At 41.3% G+C, this 19,966-nt stretch overlaps 1 protein-coding gene across 4 annotated transcripts in view; it reads right to left on the reverse strand.

Annotated features, from left to right (window-relative positions):
• The window catches only part of TMCC2 (transmembrane and coiled-coil domain family 2), a 39,498-nt gene extending 20,013 nt beyond the window's left edge, over positions 1–19,485 (reverse strand). For 2 of the 4 annotated variants that reach the window (XM_072137522.1, XM_072137521.1), the window contains exons 1-2: positions 18,919–19,485; positions 10,177–10,764 (exon numbers count right to left, since the gene is read on the reverse strand). In XM_072137522.1, the coding sequence (XP_071993623.1) occupies positions 10,177–10,764; positions 18,919–19,077 (747 nt within the window). In that variant the 5' untranslated portion in view covers positions 19,078–19,485. Of the gene's footprint in view, positions 1–6,753; positions 6,892–10,176; positions 10,765–18,918 lie in introns of those variants that run through there. The other 2 variants (XM_072137527.1, XM_072137528.1) reach the window with 2 other exon arrangements.
• Between the last annotated feature and the right edge of the window lie 481 nt (positions 19,486–19,966).

A 19,966-nucleotide genomic window follows, 5' to 3' on the forward strand; every position in this document is an offset into this window, starting at 1 on the left:
GGGCCACCTTTCACCTCAATGCTTCAGATTCTTCTTAAGATATGTAGGTCTTGTTGCTATTAAATATGTATAACTGACAGGTCTGATGGTGGGAATAGGATTCTTATTAGGGTTTATAACATTTTACTTGTCCTTGGAAGATACTTTGATACACACCGATCCCTACTATTTGAGCCATGTCTTGGGATAAAAATCTTACATTTAAAGGCGCATTACGGGAATATGAACGTCTGATACAAAATAGATGCTAATGCTAAAAATAGATAACTACAGCAAAACTCAGTGGCCCAATTTATTAAAGCCCCTGCGCCTTTCTGACTTTGCACAATGTTTTAGTGCACACTGCTTGCACATGTAGTTATAAAGTGCCCACAACACATTTGTGTCGCAGCTGTACTATACCCGAAGAAACAGAAAGTTCTGCAGAGGCGTTCCGGTGCACAGTTGGACTGGGCGCCACATTTATCATGCAGTTTCTGACAAATTTGTGTTGCACTCTACATTATAGGTGCACTCTGTTGGAGCAGTGCAAAGTGCGCCACATTCATGTTCCACCTCACTTTGCACTGTATTTGATAAATGTGGGTGAATGTTTTTATGATCCTCCAAATTTGATGGGCTTTCTAACATAGACAGAGTTATCACAGAGATGGCTGCCATCTATAACTCCCATGATCCTTTAGTTCTCTGTAACTCCTCCTCCCTCTTATGTTCTGCTCCCAGTGATGATCTTTCTTGCTCTGTTACTATAGTAATGATATGCAACTGCCATCACTGCACATTACCTCACTGAGATGACATCTCACCACAGCACTGGCCATACTGCATGCACTGCAACCAACCGACTACAGCCAAACTAGTGATGATCACATGACCTGCCTAGGCAGGTGTGGACATGTGACCAGCGGCCATCTTCTGTCCTGTGTCTTCTCCACAGCGACAAAATCAATGGAGTGATTAAAGGACCAGTAGCATTTTAATTCTTCAGTGTAGTTCAAGTCCACTACATTTTTATGCTATCCGCACCACCACTGCGGCTCTAGTATTTATAGAATCTAATTAAGAAGAAGGGGTAAAATCAAAAACAGATCAAGACTGCCATAACCCAGGGCTGTAGGAATATTATTACAATCAAGCTTCTTGGGGAATGGAAGATGCTTCCCCTGTGCCTGATTTCAATCTGCAGTTTCAGGACCTTTGGAGGACTTTGTGTACGTGGATTTCATTTGTGCAGGACCTCCTAAGTATAAAATTCTGTGGGTGGTTTGGATAGCCTAAAAGGGCCCTGGGCTATAGCCCAAACCACCTATGTTACAATCCACTACTGGGTAAAATGATCTTATGTACATTGTATTAGAGAACATAATATTTTTTTGATTCTCACATATGGAGAAAGGGGGTCTGTAAGAATAAGAGGAAGGTAATCGCCCCTTTGTACCTAATGCACGGATGCCACAAAGCAGACATTTGTCCTGACAGTGTCCAGATCATGGAGATACACAAACATGAACCATACATACAAAAATCACTAAAGAGCTGTAAGCCACACTCAGCATGTATAGTAAATTCTATGGGGACAAACGTATGGGGGATGTATATACGGACAACATATATACGTGTATATACGTCCCCCATACACGGCAATGGGCGCAGGGCGCCCTATGGGAGCGGTATGGTGCAGCACACATACGGCACTCTACCATAGCCGGTACCATTACCATGCGCCATACATCACTATGTAGAGGGGCTATCACTACGGTACAGCGGGCACACGTCAATGTGAATGTAGCCTAAATATGATGAATATGCTTTGCCAAACTCCTTAGTATTGTTGATGAGAGACTTTAGACCTTTTTTATTTTTTAAACCAAGAACAATTTGTTAATAAATTATTTAACATAAATGTCTTCAACGACGATAGCCCTGTCAGTTTACTGCCCGGCAAGAAGAATTTCACACACAAATTGTTCAGATGAAGGTAGAAAGTGGTACAGTAAGAGGAAAGAAGAAAGAGTACAAAGATGTAACACTAGCATACACTTAATACAATCCACTGACTGGCTATACTTTACACTGATATAACCCATTAATTCACATAAAAAATAAGGTGGAAAGACAGGGCTTTGGTGAATCTGTGGTATAGCCTGCCTCAGGTGCTGGTCATAGTAAGGACAGCAGGGAGCTTCAAAAATGGTCTAGATGCCTTTACATCAAAATAACACTGGTTATTATGTTATTATATGTAATTTTGTTCCCTTACATCATTTCCCTTTCCTGCCTTGGCTGAACTTGCTGGAATTTTTAAAACATATTAAGTAACTATGTACTGCTTTATGAGTAAGGGAGGTCTCTCCATGCCTATAGTCATAAATAGTCATCTAAATAGATATCACCTACTTCAATCTTAGTCAGCATAGACACTAAGCCATGTGGTATTTCTGAATCAGTGGCACAGAATGGCATAATACTGCCTTCCCTGACTCATAAATGTAACCTTTGGAAGTTTTTACCACAGAGCCTTCACACCATGGCCAACGTAAATACTGCACATATAATTCCCCATGTACACGGACATGTCCTATCTTTCGCCGGAATACGGCACCGTACGCCATATATTACTATGGAGAGGGGTGGGGGTGAGCGACGCTCATCCCCTCCTCCTATCCCCGGCACCGACGTGTGCGCGCCGTGATATGGTACCGCGGGCACACATTAATGTGAATGTAGGAGATTGGCTTGTTTCTTTCCTTGATTGCTTGGTTCTACCTTCTCTTTCCTTGTGTCTCCCTTTCGTGCCTCACGTACTCTCCCTAGTGTATCCTCTCGTTCTTTGTCTTATGCCTCAACACTGTGTATTTGTTTGCTCCAACTTAATTTCATGTATGAGTTGGCATTAGTTACCGTTTGGGACTACCAACACCCAATTTTAAGATTTGACATTTAGACTAGAACTCATCAATGTTGGAAATAACCTACATTGCCTTCTCACTTACCGATTCACTGTTAACTGTATGGTCTGTTATCTGTTATCATAAGTGTATTTGTGCTCATTCTTACTTCACAACATTGAATAAAACTTCTTCTTTCCATTAATCCAGTAAAAGCATAAACCCTTTGAACATGTCAATCGGCCGCTTAGTTGCTTCTCAGACATAGAGTGAAATGATATATCATAGTTTCCAAATTTAATGAAAAAAATGAGAATAATACATCCTATAACTCCGTGTGCACCCTTGTAAGCAAAAGTAGTAAATAATAATAATCTTGATTTATATAGCAACATCAAATTCCGTAGCGCTTTACAAATCATAGGGAACATATACAAATATAATAATAATATATTACAGAGTACAAATAGTCATATGGAACAACCGGAGTGTGGTCCCTGTTTGCAAGAGATTACAGTCTATGAGGATGAAAGGGGAACACAAGAGCTTACAGTCTATGAGGATGAAAGGGAAACACAAGAGCTTACAGTCTATGAGGATGAAGGGGTGACACAAGAGCTTACAGTCTATGAGGATGAAGGGGTGACACAAGAGCTTACAGTCTATGAGGATGAAAGGGGAACACAGGAGCTTACAGTCTATGAGGATGAAAGGGGAACACAAGAGCTTACATTCTATGAGGAAGAAAGGGGTGACACAAGAGGTAAAAGAGCTTGTATAATGGCCCTGCCATTATTTATAAAGGAACAGTATAAAATAATTTAATAGATAAAAATTCTGCTGTTTGAACCAGACATCAGCCGCCATCTTAAATACACGGTCCAAGGTGAAAGTGACTGCAGAGAAGCCTGGAGCTTGGTATATATGTGGTGTTTCTGGATAACAGACGGGAGATAGGACATAGGATGGATTAGTAAAGGGAGAGTTGACATTTCATGCAGTTAGTGAGTGTGATTGGCCTGCCTAAAAACATGGGTTTTAAGAGCATGTTTGAAGCTTTGGAGGGTGGGTATTAGTCAGACAGTCCGAGGAAGGTCAATCCAGAGAATTGGTGCAGCTCGAAAGAAGTCCTAGAGACATAGGTGTCATGCAGGTCATTATAGCCTTGTAAGTGTACGAGGTATTAGTATACTATTCCTACTCAATAAAATGTAGAATGTGGCGAAGAGGGTCTGAAAAAGAGGAGCATGCGTTTCCTGGATTCATTTATTCCGGAAGAGAACAAACACTGTAAAGGGAAATTCCCAAAAAAATTGTAAATCCCACCCTAGGTTCATATCTCAACACTTCCTCCTACACCACACTTTTTTTGTAGCCAACTTCCATTAAGTCACAGCTGAACTACCCAATAAGCATTACACTATATAGGCAATAGCCATAGTATGGTGCTGTATAATGCCACCATATGGCAGCATGTGCACTTCCTACGATTCAAAGGTCTTCAGAGGAGTATTCTCATCTGGGCATTCACATTTAATTTTAAGTGTAACTCCAAAAGTATAATTATTTTACCCAAATATAATATGTGATTCCACTTTCAAAATCAGAATCAGAATGATGCCCATGTTGTTCTTCTCACCCTTTTCTTACCAAAGTTATGGCATTTATTGTTCTGAAAGTGTCTGGAAAAAAAAGAGCACTTTGGAAGAGGTTCTCATCCAGGATATCTCTGTACTTTGCCGCAATAATTTTTCCTTCAATTGCAACCAGTTGTCCTGTCCCTGCAGCTGAAAAACATCCCCATAGCATGATGCTGCCACCACCATGTGTCACTGTTGGGATTGTATTTGGCAGGTGATGAGCAGTGACTGGTTTTCTCCAAACATACCGCTTAGAATTAAAGGGGTTTTCCCAGTCAGACCCCTCATCGCTCCATCAGAGTAATATAGCAGATGGCCACGCATGAGCGTTCTACTCCATAGTTCTCAATGGAGCCGACGGAAATTGCAGAGTGCAGCGCTCAGCAATCTCCATTAGCTCCATAGAGATGAATGGAGCGGAACAGTCATTGCTGGTACGTGGAACCCCATAGGACCCCTTGTTTTCGTGATCTGTGGGGGTCTCATCACTGATCATGGGAAAACCCCTTTAACACCAAAAATTTAAATCTTCAACTCATTAGGGAATCTTATTCTCATAGCATGTGTTGTTTTTTGAAAACTGTACTAAGGCTTTCATTTGTCTTGCACTGAGGAGAGACTTCCGTCGGCACACTCTGCCATAAAGCCATGACTGGTGGAGCGGTGCAGTGATAGTTGACTTTGTGGAACTTACACCCTTCTCCTTTCGGCATCTCTGGAGCTCATCCATAGTGATCTGGGGTTCTTCTTTACTTCTCTCACCAAGGCTCGTCTCCCACAGTTGCTTAGTTTGACTGGACGGCCAGGCCAAGGAAGTTGTGGTCGTCCCAAACTTCTTTCCTTTAAGGATAATGGAGGTCACCGTGCTCTTAGGAACCTTGAGTGCTGCAGAAATTCTTGGCCAGATCTCATGATTCTCATGTGCTTTGACATGCACTGTGAGCTATAAGGTCTTATGTAGACAGGTGTGTGCCTTTCCTTATCAAGTCCAGTCAATTTCATTAAACATAGCTGGACTACAATGAAGGAGATGAACCATCTCTAGGAGGATGACTAGGAAATGAATAGCATTTGGGTCTGAATCTTTATGACCATTTGATATTTCAGTTTTTTTTGTTTAATAAATTAGCAAACATATCTATGTTTCTGTTTTTTAATGGGGTGCAAAGTGTACAATAATTAGCAAAAAAAAAATACTTTTTTGATCTCACCAATTTGATGCAATGAAAAAAGAGGGAAACATTTAAAGGAATCTGAATACTTTTTTTTTCTTCTGAAGATAGAAAGCAGAACATGCAGCCAGGAAGATACCTAAGTCCCTAGTTACATAGTTACCAAAAGGGTAAAGTTATCTCTCAATCGAAACCAGAGCCAAACTAAGGTATATTCAATTTTTAAAAATCCATAGGAGTGAAAATATACAATTATATCTTATGAACTAATCCATGAATTGGAAAGGTTGAGGAAAGGTATCGCCAATAACACAATAATCCCACATTACCACAGTAGGAATTCCTTATAATGTGGACGGATTACAGAGGCCTGCCATAAATCCAATACATTTCATTGCCGTTTTATTTTTAGTCCATCATCTCAATGTCCAAGAACTTTCCACCGTCAATCACAGACAAGTTGTGACATACCCTAGGGTATCAGATGAGCACTCGATCTAGACACCACCAATGGTACTCATTCATATTTTGTGCCAAAAAGATCACTTGTATTTTATGCATTTCAATTAATGCTCATATAGAACCGTGACCGGTCCTTCCTTAAAAGTATTTACACAGAAACAGCAGTCAATCATAAAATAGGACCACCCACTGGACTCCTAAGCCCAGGATGAGACGGAATTAACATAAAATAAAAGAAATACAAGTTAAACTGAATTTTTTCCTAGAACACAATACATATCCGTCTGAAGTAGGAGTCCCCTATTCCATGTACTAGACTTAAGCGTCCCGTATTTAATAATACTTAAGCGTCCCGTATTGGTGTCATGTATTCCACATACTAGACATTGGTATCCTGTTCACATAGAAATCCCATAAGGGCCTAAGAACAGTAAAAACAACTGTGTTGCTGAGCTGTAGTTGCAGTAGTCCTAGCTACATAACACCAACACTGTGTCATACAAGATAAGCTCTATGCAACAGGTGTGGGCTATAGGGGCCCTCCAGAAATATTACATTTTGAGGATTTTTTTGAAAAACAAAAACACTCACCAGGATATGTACCATGGTTCCTGTGGACGCAGCTTCATCTGCTTCTCCACAACGAGTATACCGTCTCTCTCACCTCCCTATGTGGAGTCACACCACAATCCTGTCTCCTCCTCGTAGACAGTCACCCAGCTCAGGAACCTTTAATCCCCACTGTAGACTCATGGGAAGCGACTGGCAGGTCACCAAGGCTGGATTAGTGTTGAGAGAACTGTATCCTCGTTTCAAGAGCACATAATATTACTGTTGTAGTAACTATTTCACCCCAGCAGGTGGCAAAATTATCCATGAATTGAATAAAAAGCAGAATTGAAAAAAATGTATGTATCCATGTATTGCATGGATGTTTTTTTAAGAAGATGGAATAAAGAAAAATTGTTTAAATACGTGGTGAGTGGCAACTGTTCTTTTCTTATTTAAATTTAAAAAAATAAAACCTTCCTATAATACCTCAAAGCTTCTGGCATCTGTATGAGTAACAAATATCCTACATTTATTGGAGAAGTGATGTTTTATTCGGATAGATCATTCACAGCTTTTTTTTCTACTTGGTCAAGATTTGTATCATTTTCTCATTTTAATTGACTATTTCATAGACAGACCAGCCCTTCAACATTAGCTGGGGATTTCGGAGGAACATGACAGGCCCATTACTACTCGTAAACGTGTCTCCCATTTCTTCACAAGACTGATAGACCATGATAACAGCTATACCATGTCATTATGCGTATAGTTATTACTTTGATGGACATAGTTTTGGAAGAATCAGTTGTTTCTGGAGATTCTACTGCATATATTATGAATTCTGGCCTGGTGCCCCTGTTCATCCACACTGGCAACACTGACCCCCATATGTAGGACATCACTGTGACATGTATAAATGTGCCTAAGGGTCATGTGAAGAGACATCACTTTAGATGTCACTACTTTCCAGTAAAGAGAGATTAGGATATGACATTCAGAAGGAAGGATTATTTAATCATTTTTAATTTTACATTGCCAGTAGCAGAGTGCTTTCAGTTTACATCAACTGCTCAGTAATAACTAAAGAGGTCAGTGACTGCTGTCCACGGACACTATGGTCTCCTCAATGTCCTCACTCGTATTTTATAGTTTTAATGTTTGATTGGATTAACACTACAGCCAATCATGATCTCGGTGGAAACCCCTACACTCCCAAAACAACACTTCTGAGGTCAACCAGTGGTGTGTCATTTGTGTAGATGTCAATGCAGAAGCCACCGATCATCTCAAACCTAGTATGACCTTTCAAGGACATAAAGTAAAAATACCATAAATAATAATTGAATACATTTTAAAAAATTACATTGAAAATAAACCGCACCAAAAAAACATTTACATTTGTTATCCATGGCTTCTAAACATTCAGAAGGATGTTACTGAGCCTGAGAGGCTCTGGTGGGTGTTTCCAGAGCCCCTCAGTGATGTCTTTTCACTTGGTGTTACAATGAGTAAGCCAGGTCTTTTTTCCACCTGCACCTCCTGCTGCTGCATTACACAGACAGAGGAGGGAGAAAGCAGTGGGAGGGGGAGACATGTTCTGCTCATTGTAACACAAGTTAAAAGACATCACTGAGGGGCTCTGGTAACTTCCAGCAGAGCCCGTCAGGCTCTTTAGAATAATTTTTAAAGTTTATATTAGAAGGAAAGAGACCATGGATAACAAATATAAGAATATTACCATAGTCACAGTGCCTGGGTCTATGAGTAATGCTTGATTATCATGCTTGATTTTGAGGGTAGATTTCCTTTAACCATCCTTGGATGGACACACTGGTAAAACATAGATTTTTTTTTTGTAGAAATAACTGAGGATCAACACAAAGCTATAACAGTCTCATACTGTCCTATTAGTGCTTCCAGGGCCAGATTGTATACTCACGCACTCAGGTTAAAGTACCCAAAGTAAAAGTAAAGAAAAAAATGAAAAGTCCATATCACTTCCCTTACCCTGGAACCGATATAAAATATAAACTATATAAATTATAAACAAATTAGGCAACAGAGAAAAATGTGCCCAAATGTCAGAAATGCCACTTTTCGGCCATTTTGCGACATAAAAAAATTGAATAAAAAGTGATCAAAAGGTCGTACAGTTCACAAAATGAGGCCTTTTTGAGAAAAATTGGTAAAACAAGCTCTCATACAGCTCTGCACTTGGCAAAAAAGATATAGATTTTGAAGATGGGGAGCGAAAAAATGGAATGTACTAGTACTGTAAGTTCATAATTGTGATGCATCCTCTAACAGAAAAATAAAAGATGTACAGGCGGTCCCCTACTTAAGGACACCCGACTTACAGACAACCCATAGTTACAGACGGACCCCTCTGCCCACTGTGACCTCTGGTGAAGCTCTCTGGATGCTTTACTACAGTCCCAGACTGCAATGATCAGCTGTAAGATGTCTGTAATGAAGCTTTATTGATAATTCTTGGTCCAATTACACCAAAAATTTGGAAACTCCAATTGTCACTGGGGCAAAAGAAAAAAAATTGTCTAGAAATTCCATTATAAAATATACAGTTTCGACTTACATACAAATTCAACTTAAGAACAAACCTCCAGACCCTATCTTGTATGTAACCCGGGGACTGCCTGTAGTATACATTTGTTAAGGTCTGACCCCATTAATGCTATAATAATGCTTACATGATAAAAGGTTAAGGCTGGTAAACATGCTACAGCGACAAGTTTACACAACTAAATAATTCATTGGTAATTAGTCTAGTAGCAGTAAAAATACTCTTCTTCACGTCTGTATGTAATCTCATATCCTATGTACAACACAGGCAGACACCATACATTACAAGATTCCACGTGTATGTTAATTACTGTACACAACGTGTCCCACATTTATACCTGTATAACAAAGAAATCCAAATAAATTTATAACAGGAAGAAACCTATAGGCTTCAATTCTATCACATGACAAAAGGTAACAAGTTTGGGGCACATTTACTAAGGACCTTGGCCAGTTTTCTGTTGGGCTTTACAGATCTATTTCAGAGGTGCCCACGTCACATATATGTTGCACGTGACACTTTTGTGGCGCGGCTGCACTATTTTTCAAACAACACAAATTTCATCACTGAAATGGCCGTTCCAGTGCACAGTTGGACCCTGCGCCACATTTAACATGCAAAGTATGACAGAAGTGTGTTGCATGCCCTATGTTAAAGATGCACCAAAAAAAGTTGGTGCACTCTGTCAGGGCAGTGCAGCAGTTGCCAGATTAATGAAGAACGGGCGACATATTTCCTGAATCTGGCGCCAATTGTACACTACACAGGCAACCTGCACATACTGTAGCTTGCCCTATTTTTTAGTAAATCTGCCCCGATATATTTCACTTGCACATCTTTTCAGCACAAAAAGATTGCCAACATAAAGATACCCGCCATACCTTCTCCGCTGCTCTTTCTTGGTCCTCATGTGAAAATCCTGCAGCTCCGGCAACATCCCCTCCAGCTAACATTGCAGCATCGGTGGTGGAAGAAGATCTAGGGCGACCTTGGTGATGGTGTAAAACTGCTGCTAGACCACCATCCATTGGTGGGGGACGTCGTGGAAGATGAGGACTTCCTCCACGCAACTGCTGATGATGATGATGGTGAGCAGTATCCCCCGGGCCACTCTTGCTTCGTCGACCACCACTATGCTGACCAGAACCTCTCTTGACAGATGGACGAGAGCGGATTTGTTGTAGGACACGGTTAAAGGCAGTTGGACGTGCTGGTAAATCATGCAAAGAAACAGCATAAGACACTCGATGCATTTCTGGAGATCGCTCTTTTTCATCTGCAGAGTCATGGTCTGAGGAGGACAGGGGGGCAGTTATGGATGTTTGCGGAGTTTGGGGTCCAGATACTGAGCACGCCGCAGAGGGGTCTAAAGCTGCTTGGTGGTCACGCTCTTTAGAACGCCTCCGGCTATGGAAGAGGTGCTTCAGTCCGTGTCCAAACATGGATCCTTCAGAAAGCTGTTGGATTTTCTGTAGGGAAACATGGTTTATTACATAATTAGGGTTTCATCAGATACATTATTATGATAATCAACCAGAACTAATAAACGTTTCACATGATACAAAGATACATATAAACTACTTGAGCAACAACACAGTGCCACTGCCACAGCCGTACAAACTATATATATTAAAAGCCTGTTACTTCCACAATGGACCATTAACTTCCAAAACTGCACATTGGTTCAATCCATAACTAGCAGAGTTTATAATTTCACCCAATAATTTCACTGCATCATTTTGCCCAATCTGAAAGATAAACTATAGGATTTAGGCTAAGCTGTGTTGTACTGTATACCGTGCCCTATTCACTAGGCCTAGTTCTTGCAAGTCCGTGTAATCTCCATACACACTGAGGCTTGTCTAGTAATCCTGCAGTCTGACAGTTTACAACTGGTCAGAGTCAGCAAGAGAATGTCACGTTACATCCATGAAAAATTTACAGTCTCCACATCAGCTATCAGGTTCCCAGACTGGTGTCTAAGCTCTGGGCTAACCTGCGATGCCAACAGGAGAGGACAGCAAAGATGTAAGGCAAGGTGTGACAGTCTGTGATACCGTGGTGGAAAAAACTGCACGCAAGAGAGATAGACAGGAACATATAGCACTCCAGGCCGAGAAAGTAGGTGTGAAAAAGTGTGTGAGCAAAGATGAGAAAGTGAGAGAAGAGATTAAGTGTATGACAAAGGAACACAGGATTGTGTGACAGCAGGGGGAAAAAAACACAGACAAGCGCACATACATTATTAATACATCATGATGGCTTGGTCAAGAAAGCAGCAGTTCAACAGGATCCACGCTCCCCAGCGCTCAGGTTTTAAAGGTCATGATGAATTTCTATTAATTCTTACAAATAATAAAATATATATGTGCATACATTAATATAATCCTGTCCCCTTTCATCTATCTCATCCAGCCTTGCTCTTTCAGAAAGTAAGAAAAAGGAGAGGAGCTATAGAAGAAATTCCGCTAGATGGAGATGGCAAAGCAGAAAACATTTAAGGAAAAAGTAATGTTCAGTAATGTTCAGTACCTATGGATCCATAGAAGGAGTAGGCAATAAACAAAATCAAGCATGATGAACCAGGGACACTTACTCATAGATCAACGGACTGTGAATGTGTTATCCATGACCTCCTTCCTTCTAAAATCAAATTGTGCTAATGAGTGCTCTGTGGAGCATTACCAGTCTCAGTGCTGCAGATTCACAGGCTGTTACAGTGTGCAAGGAGCACTTTCCTCTTACACTGTGTGCTGAAACATCCTGTGCTGCAGCGAGATTACATCAGGCAGAGGGAGGGGGGGGGGATACTGAGGGAGCAGAGGGGGAGGGGGAGACAGCCTGTGAATTTGCAGCATGGAGGGACGCTGAAAACACTCCCAGAGCCCTTCAGGATCATTATCATAATTATAAAAAGTTGATTTTAGAAGCAAGGAGGTCTAGGATAACAATTAAAAGAAAATGAACACAGTCACAGTGCCTGGATCTATGAATTGGTATCCCAGGTTTATCAAGTTTGATTTTCATGGTAGATTTTCTTCAGTGGTTTTTTAGATGATCTCTCCATTTGTATTTTTAATTATAATTATCAAAGTACAGTAAGTAGCTTTTGGCAGTGTTGCCTGCTACCGCTCAAGCATCAAGTCGAGCAGCGTTCATATGTGGTATTGGCATTGCATTTTTTAATTGAATACAAAAGCTGAATACAACAGCCTAATTACATGGCTGTTAACATTTGCATTTACAAATCGCAATGTTAATGCACTGATAATGCATGTGTTAACATCACATTAACGTTTGCTATTTATTAACATCATGTTTACTAATTCATTAACACATTGCATTTTGTAAACGCAAGCATTAACAGCAATTTATTTGAGCAAATTTCCTCTACTCAGCTGTTATATTGTATTTCAGAACACAATATAAACATCAGGTATGAACATAGCCTGATTAGTCCATCAAAATAAGATATAGGAGGCATCTTCAGCTGGCGCTCAATAAAGGAGTTTTCTAGCATTTTTGACTGATCTTTCATACATACATCACACAGTCAAATGATATGTATGAGAAGGGCAATGTCACTGCAAGTCATGGCTTCTAAACCCTAGCATTATAATAAATGACCTTCTCTAGTCAAGTGTGAAAATAGTATGGATACCAAGCAGTTACTGAAACGGTTTAGATTTCTCTGTGACAAATAGCAGAAGATTGCTCAGAGCCCCGGAAATTTACAATAAAGCTCTTATTATACATCTTATGGGTGCAGAAGTCTGTGAAGTTGTTTAAGACACAATTTGAAAAGTTTCATCGAAAAAGATTATAACTAACATAAGATTTTGGCCCGTAATATTGATATGAACATATTTACCAACATTTTGTGCATTTTTGTAAGATGATGATAATTCAATATAATCTATTATTTACTATTATGAACATTACAAATCTATATTTACAGACTGTCCAGGAATTTAAAGGGAAAGCGTAAGCAGAAATTGACCAAATAAACCCTTACCGTTATGTTGTGACACAGATAATCACCTTTCAGTTCATGTCTCTTTCATGACCCAGTGTGGTGGCATCATCCAGAACATCAACTTTAAAGTGATATTGGAAACTGGTTATACAAAGTTATGGAGACAGATAGCTCAGCACTGAAGTCTAGCTCTCACTGTCTCAGAATGCCCCATCCGCTGTGATAGACATCATGCTACAGACTTCGGGCTGTCAATTACAGTGGACATTATGAGGAGGAGAGCTTGACTTCAGTGCTAAACTCTCACTTCTTTACCTCATACAACCAATTTACGTCTCACTTTAAAGTTGATTTTCTGGATGTTGCCACCACACTGGGTCATGATAGAAACATGATCTGGAAGTTGTTAAACTGCTTGACAACATAGAGGTAGTGGATTCTTAGGTCAATTTCTGCTGACAGCTTCTCTTTAAAGGAAACATACCACTTGAAGTGGCAGGTTTCAGATGGAAATACCGAGCACCAGCTCAGGGTGAGCTGGTGCCGGAGCTTATTTTTGTTAGTGTTTTAAACCGCTGCATCACTTACCATGCGGCTCTCCTTCACTTCCTATGTAGCCCTGCGCACGGTCGCGCGCATGGTAAGTGCCGAGCGCGTACCTCCCTGCGCCGGCTATAAAGTTTAAAAAGTGTTTTAAACCGCGATACTGCGGTTTAAAACACTAACAAAAATAAGCTCCGGCACCAGCTCACCCTGAGCTGGTGCCCGGTATTTCCATCTGAAACCTGCCACTTCACGTGGTAGGTTTCCTTTAAAGAAAGTTGCCATCCCCACTGTTCCAGTTAGTTGTGTGTAGCTCTTCTCCTCAATTTTGCGTTCCATATTCTAAGTGTTACAGTGTAGTTCCTATACTTGAGCAGTTCATTGACACACTTTTCCCCACACAAGATGTTATTCAACGCTTCTTAGCATTTTTTTCTTACAGCTGTCACTGTCGCTCATGTGATAAATTAGCGGCACTAAGGTTAATAAATCTTGCTAGAATTTATGCATCCAGGGGATTTGGTTATTAATTGAACAACAAATAATGAACACATATCTTTGTATCATCACGTTCAGTAATAATAGAGTCATTTTAATTGTATAAAAAGCTCTAGATTATAAAAAAGTGTAATTGTGGGGAGGCATACAACATGTATGTTAAGCTATAATGTGAAGTCCTTACACATTTAAAAGGGGATTCCCACGAAGACAAGTTTCTTATATATAATCAGGATAGCAAAATAACACATTGGGGCACATTTACTTACCCGGTCCTGTCGCGATCCCCGAGGTGCGTTCTCTGATGAGGATGAAGTCTGGCGCGATTCTTCAAGATTGTGCATCCATTTTCCTGCTTCTGTCGCTTCCCTGCTGAACTCCGGAGTTCACCTTCTTCTTCCTGGTGTATGTGAGTGCATTGCTTTGCGACACAATTTGAATTGTAAATCCTGAGCTTAGTCCGAATCAGTTGGGTTGTCCGATTTGTTTGGCATGCAAGTCGGCGCGATTGCACCAAAATCTGATCGCATGCTCCAAAAACCCCACTTACATGCGGTGCAAATCGGAAATAGTCGGGAAACCCGATGAAAATGCGCCGTGCGGACCCTTAGTAAATGTGCCCCATTCTCTAATTCACTGTTATTAACAAAAATGCAGCATTTATAATAAGTCTAACCTGTCTCGCAGTCCTGCTGTACACAATTTCAGTTGCCCCCAGACATGACTTCTGACTTAGGCCCCTTCTACACTTGCGTTTTTGCATGCGCTTGTTCTGTGTATGCTTTTGACACATTGCACTCTGACCCATTGTAATCAATGGGCTCTTTTAAGACTTTTTTTTCAGTCGAGGACGAAACTCTCACTGATATACAGACACTGACTTCCTGCCGACAGCAGCGTGAGGAGAACTAAAAGCTTCAGACAGATCAGTTCTTTTTCTGGGGAGGCACAGCAGATCTAGTGTGTTGTGGAATAGGAAAGACGTTGGAGAGCCAACATTATGTGTACTAGGCATCTCAACATCTCTGATCTGTCTCATCTCTTTTTCTATGTGTCAGATACTAGTGCAATGTTCAGAAGCTAAATTCTATAAGCTTAAAGTATATAAACCTGTACCCTGATGATCTAACCACATTGTCACCCCTCAGAACTAGATGTATCATAATATAGCTGCTTAAAGAGTGAGTGATAGTAGCTAAAACAGCATTAAAATTGAGTAAAATTGTGAAGTAAAGGGTTAAAATGATCTTTATTGTGATAACATCACTAGGGGATTGAAATTTAAGAAGTTTTTTTTCATGGGAATTAAATCCATTCCCTAGTTTAAAGTGAACCTGTCACCAGGAATATGATTTTTAGCTGGTGACAGGTTCCAATAGCCTCTCCTATGCCGATTTCTAAAATACCTCTGCCAGAATTTTGAATCATTTCAGTAGTTTATAATAGTTTGATTTACATTACCTGGCAGCAGCATGTGGTGTGTCCTGTGGGAGGGGCAGCTGCAGCCTGTGTGTGTCTGTGTCTTCTCATGAATTCCTCCACACCATCCCCCTCTCCTATCTGCTCAATGCACATGACAGGAATTGGGGAGGGGTAAGCGAGCTGGATGAGATGAGACTGACACAGACATACTGCAGCTGCCTCCCACTCCAGGACACACCACAGGCTGCTGGCAGGGAGCCAGGTTATGTAAAATTAACTTATATAAACTGCTGAAATTATACAGAATGCTGACAAAGGCAGTGTAAAAATCAGCATAGCATAAGCTATGTCACTTACATTTGTCACTCACATTTCTGGTGACAGGTTCCTTTTAAGTACTTAAGGGGGAATGCGTGTGACTCTGTAAGAAGGCCTCTCATCAACCATGAGTATGCAATATTATACATGAACATTCTCCAAGGAAATGGAAAGAAAAACATGTGCTGGCATTGGCAAGTCACAAAAGTAAATTGTTGGAATTAGAATCAATATATATGCGGGTGAAATATGTCATGTATATGGCAGCTTTAAAAGAAGTCATGTTACATAGTAAGAACAGTTACAAAAAGGCATATTTCCATCAAGGGATGGAAAAGATAAAAGACAATTAAGTGACAAAGTGACAATATGACTTTGCAGTAATAAAGGTATCTATGACGCTTTGCAACCCTCTGCTGTTTTTGCTTTGAATGGCTATGGGGGGTAGGCTATTCCAGAGATTGATATAGTGAAGAAGCTTTGTTACCCCCTTAGATGAAAATATTTTAGGAAGTTTTTACGCAGAACACCTTTCATTTTTTTGAGGTGAGACGTATTGAAACAATGCTATTAGAGGGGTTGTCCGGGTTTTTTAAAAATGTATAAAAGGTCGGGGGGAGGGGGTCAATAAAAACAACAAAAAGCGTATACTTACCTCTTCCGATGCTCTGGTTTTATTTGCAGTTCTTGGTGCTCCCATCCGTCCACTAGCGCTTCTAATACAGTATCATTTTTAATGTCTACCAGACATGCGATTAGTCCGATTGGAGCCTCTGTGAACAAACAAGGGCAAGGCAGGACAACGGGAGTGCCAGAGGAGGAGAGTATACTTTTTATTGTTTTTGTAGCGCTCCCAGCCAGATAATCATTTCTGTAAAGGTGATCTGTAATACCAGCACCACCCATGGTCAGATGTGGCATGGTTGTTGGACTAAAGCAGCCGTGTTTTTCACCCTTTGGACAACCCCTTTGACGCAACCTTGCATAGCAGTAGGCCAGTACTGAACCACAAGTACATTACTTATAACTGAGGACCAATCTAGGAATCAATTCTTTACAATGGGTTTGAAAGTGGACTTCACATCCTAGTGATACACAGATCTTAAATAACAGACCACAGATACATTGTTTGCATTCATGTACATGTAGTATGGCAACTCCTGCTGTCATCAATAGCATTCATTAGAGCAAACCCTAGGCTTCATTTCCAGTTCGGACACGTGACCAAACAGCCAAATGGATGCCCGTTGCTACTAGCCATGGCCATGACTTGGGATCACAAATTCATGAGTCTTAGATTTAAGGCTACAAACAAATATGTCTTGATAAATGTGCAAGGGTATAAAACCATGTTTTTTTGTAGTCGTTCCTAAGGATAGGTTCATATTGGTGGGTGTCAATGGTTCTGTCGGTGCTCTGGACGTGGGTGATGCCACAAGGAGAAATTTTTGGACCGTTTAAAAACATGCGTTTTCAGTCAGTTTAAAAACGCAACAGTTTTTTACCGTTTACCATGCGTTTCGCTGCTTTGAACCTGTTTATCTATTAAGATCTCCCTTGGCAACCTGCTAAAAATAACACATCAACATGGAGGCCATTGTTGGAGGCCATTTTTTCACATTTCCTAGTTAATGGAATATTAGCCTTCTCTTTTAGCACATATTCTGTCTCCTAACAAGAAAATAAACTGAAGCTAAATAAATGCATGATATTCAATAACTTCATTTCCATAACACACATCTTGCTAACAGCCCACTCCACAGCTCTCACACCATAGACAGCCAGCAAAACTTTCCTCTCTTTCCAGCGTCTCTATGGAAACAGAAAGAGAGCCAAATAAGTTCAACACTCTCCACCTTGCGATGCTCGGCATGGGAATGCATTTGCTGACAACTGTCTATAATACTGGTGAAATGATAACTTTATGATTAGTATTACATTTCAATACTGCATGTGAATATAATGAAAGAGTATACAAGTGAAAGAAAAGGGACTCAATCTACAGCTGGGCTTCCCAATGGGTTTGGGGGTAAAAGTACCCAGTAAATCCACTTAGACATTAAGATGATAACATTTTGATTGTCTGACAAATAAAGAAACAAATCTCTGCTATCCCGGATTTTTTAGTGCATTACATACTATGCAAGACTGTCTGCCATGAAAAATGGACCATACAATAACTAGATTCCACAGTCCAACCACAGTACCAAGGCTGGGACTCTTTGCATCATAGTTGTAAAATATACATGGAGTCCCTTGTTCCCTGTAGAACAACACCAAATGGTTATTATGATAACAGTGGGGAAGGAGAGACTCCTTACATGCACATCCTTATGATGCACTATGGTCAGTTCATGATATCCGGCTAGCACACGGTCCGATTTTCACGACCAACCATGGTTGTGTGCAGCCGGCCTCACTCATAGCATCTGACTACAGAGACTATATATCACACCCGCAAGAAAGTGGAGAAACATCTTCGGATAAAACGAAAAAAAAAAAAAATACAAAAATTCAGAAACCACTTACAAAAACTTTTAGGGTCAATGCAGATGGCAGAGAATTCAATGCACATCCAAATTGCGGACATATATGTGCAGCGACTGCATTGACTACATAAGGATCCACGGTGGATATTCATCTGGATTTAGCTGCAGATTCCGCAGTGGATTTCCATTGAAAATCCACATATATATTCCACATGCAGACACATACTATGGTGATAATAAATGTCATACTATAACGAATACACATGACAGGCCCTAGCTGATTTTGTAGCTAATATACCAGGAGATATTAGAATGTGTCATTATTACATAGATTAATCTCTCCTTATAACAAGGTCACATGAAGATCCTTACTCTACCTTGAGGTCTGGAGGCTTGTTCCTAGTGATGGCAGGGGGTGCTGGATCCCCAGGCACTGGGCTGTCTGAACTTCGCACTTCCATGACAGTAGGTGGCAGAAGAGCATCTTGTGCAGACACCTGGTCAGGGTGCAGCTCGTCTGACTGGCTGCGCTTCATGTATCCGGAGGGGCACAGGGCAGAGGGGTGGTGGGGGCAGCAGCAGTGATCAGGTAGACTGCTGACCAAGGCGGGAGAGAAGGTCACTGCTGGGGGGGACACAACTTCCCATCAGGGCCCGGGTGTGCAGTCCGCAGCCCAGTGCCCCAGCTGCCAGCAGTAACACACGTCCGCTCCGTGCACTGCAATGTGCTCCGCTGCATCCACACATCACACAGATGCTCCGCACACAGACCGCTGCAGCCGGCCCGGGAAATGACAGAGGCCCCGCCGCCTACTCCATCCACCCCCAGGCCCTTCTTCCTCCAGGTCCCGGGGGCCCCGGCTCCTACGTCCGCACTTCTCCCTGCAGAGCCTGGGGTGACCAGCGCTCAACCTAACCTCGACCAGTGAGCGACGCTACGTCTGTCCAATCCGGAGAGAACGCTTGACGAAGGGGATCCAATCAGAAATGGGGGGCGGAATCTTAGGCCATTTCAAGGTGGGTTGAGATGCGGGAGCTGTCACAAGAAGGTGGTGCTGTAGGGTCTTTAGTGAGGAGGATTGTGAGCACTGAGCGAGGGGTCATCAGGGGGATCCAGGGCGTGACTAGGAATCATGGAGCCCCATAGCCAGGGCCGGACCTGCACTAATGCACACAGCAGCACAATTCCTTGTTAGTGAGGAGCTCCCAAATGATGGGTGGTAGTGCCACCTAGTAGAAGAAACCACATGGTGGCGCTAGAGAGCACTATGGATTTCCACAAAGAATTGTGGTGCGGGCCCTGCAGAGGTGCCCCTGATGCACAGTGCTGCTCCAGTCTGCCATAGGTTTACACAGGGCTATGGAGACCTGACAAAATGAACCGGACTCCAACTCCACTGATATGTAATAAACTATAAACATTTC

The sequence above is a fragment of the Engystomops pustulosus genome, chromosome 2 (assembly GCF_040894005.1).
Source record: "Engystomops pustulosus chromosome 2, aEngPut4.maternal, whole genome shotgun sequence".
Taxonomy (NCBI): domain Eukaryota; kingdom Metazoa; phylum Chordata; class Amphibia; order Anura; family Leptodactylidae; genus Engystomops; species Engystomops pustulosus.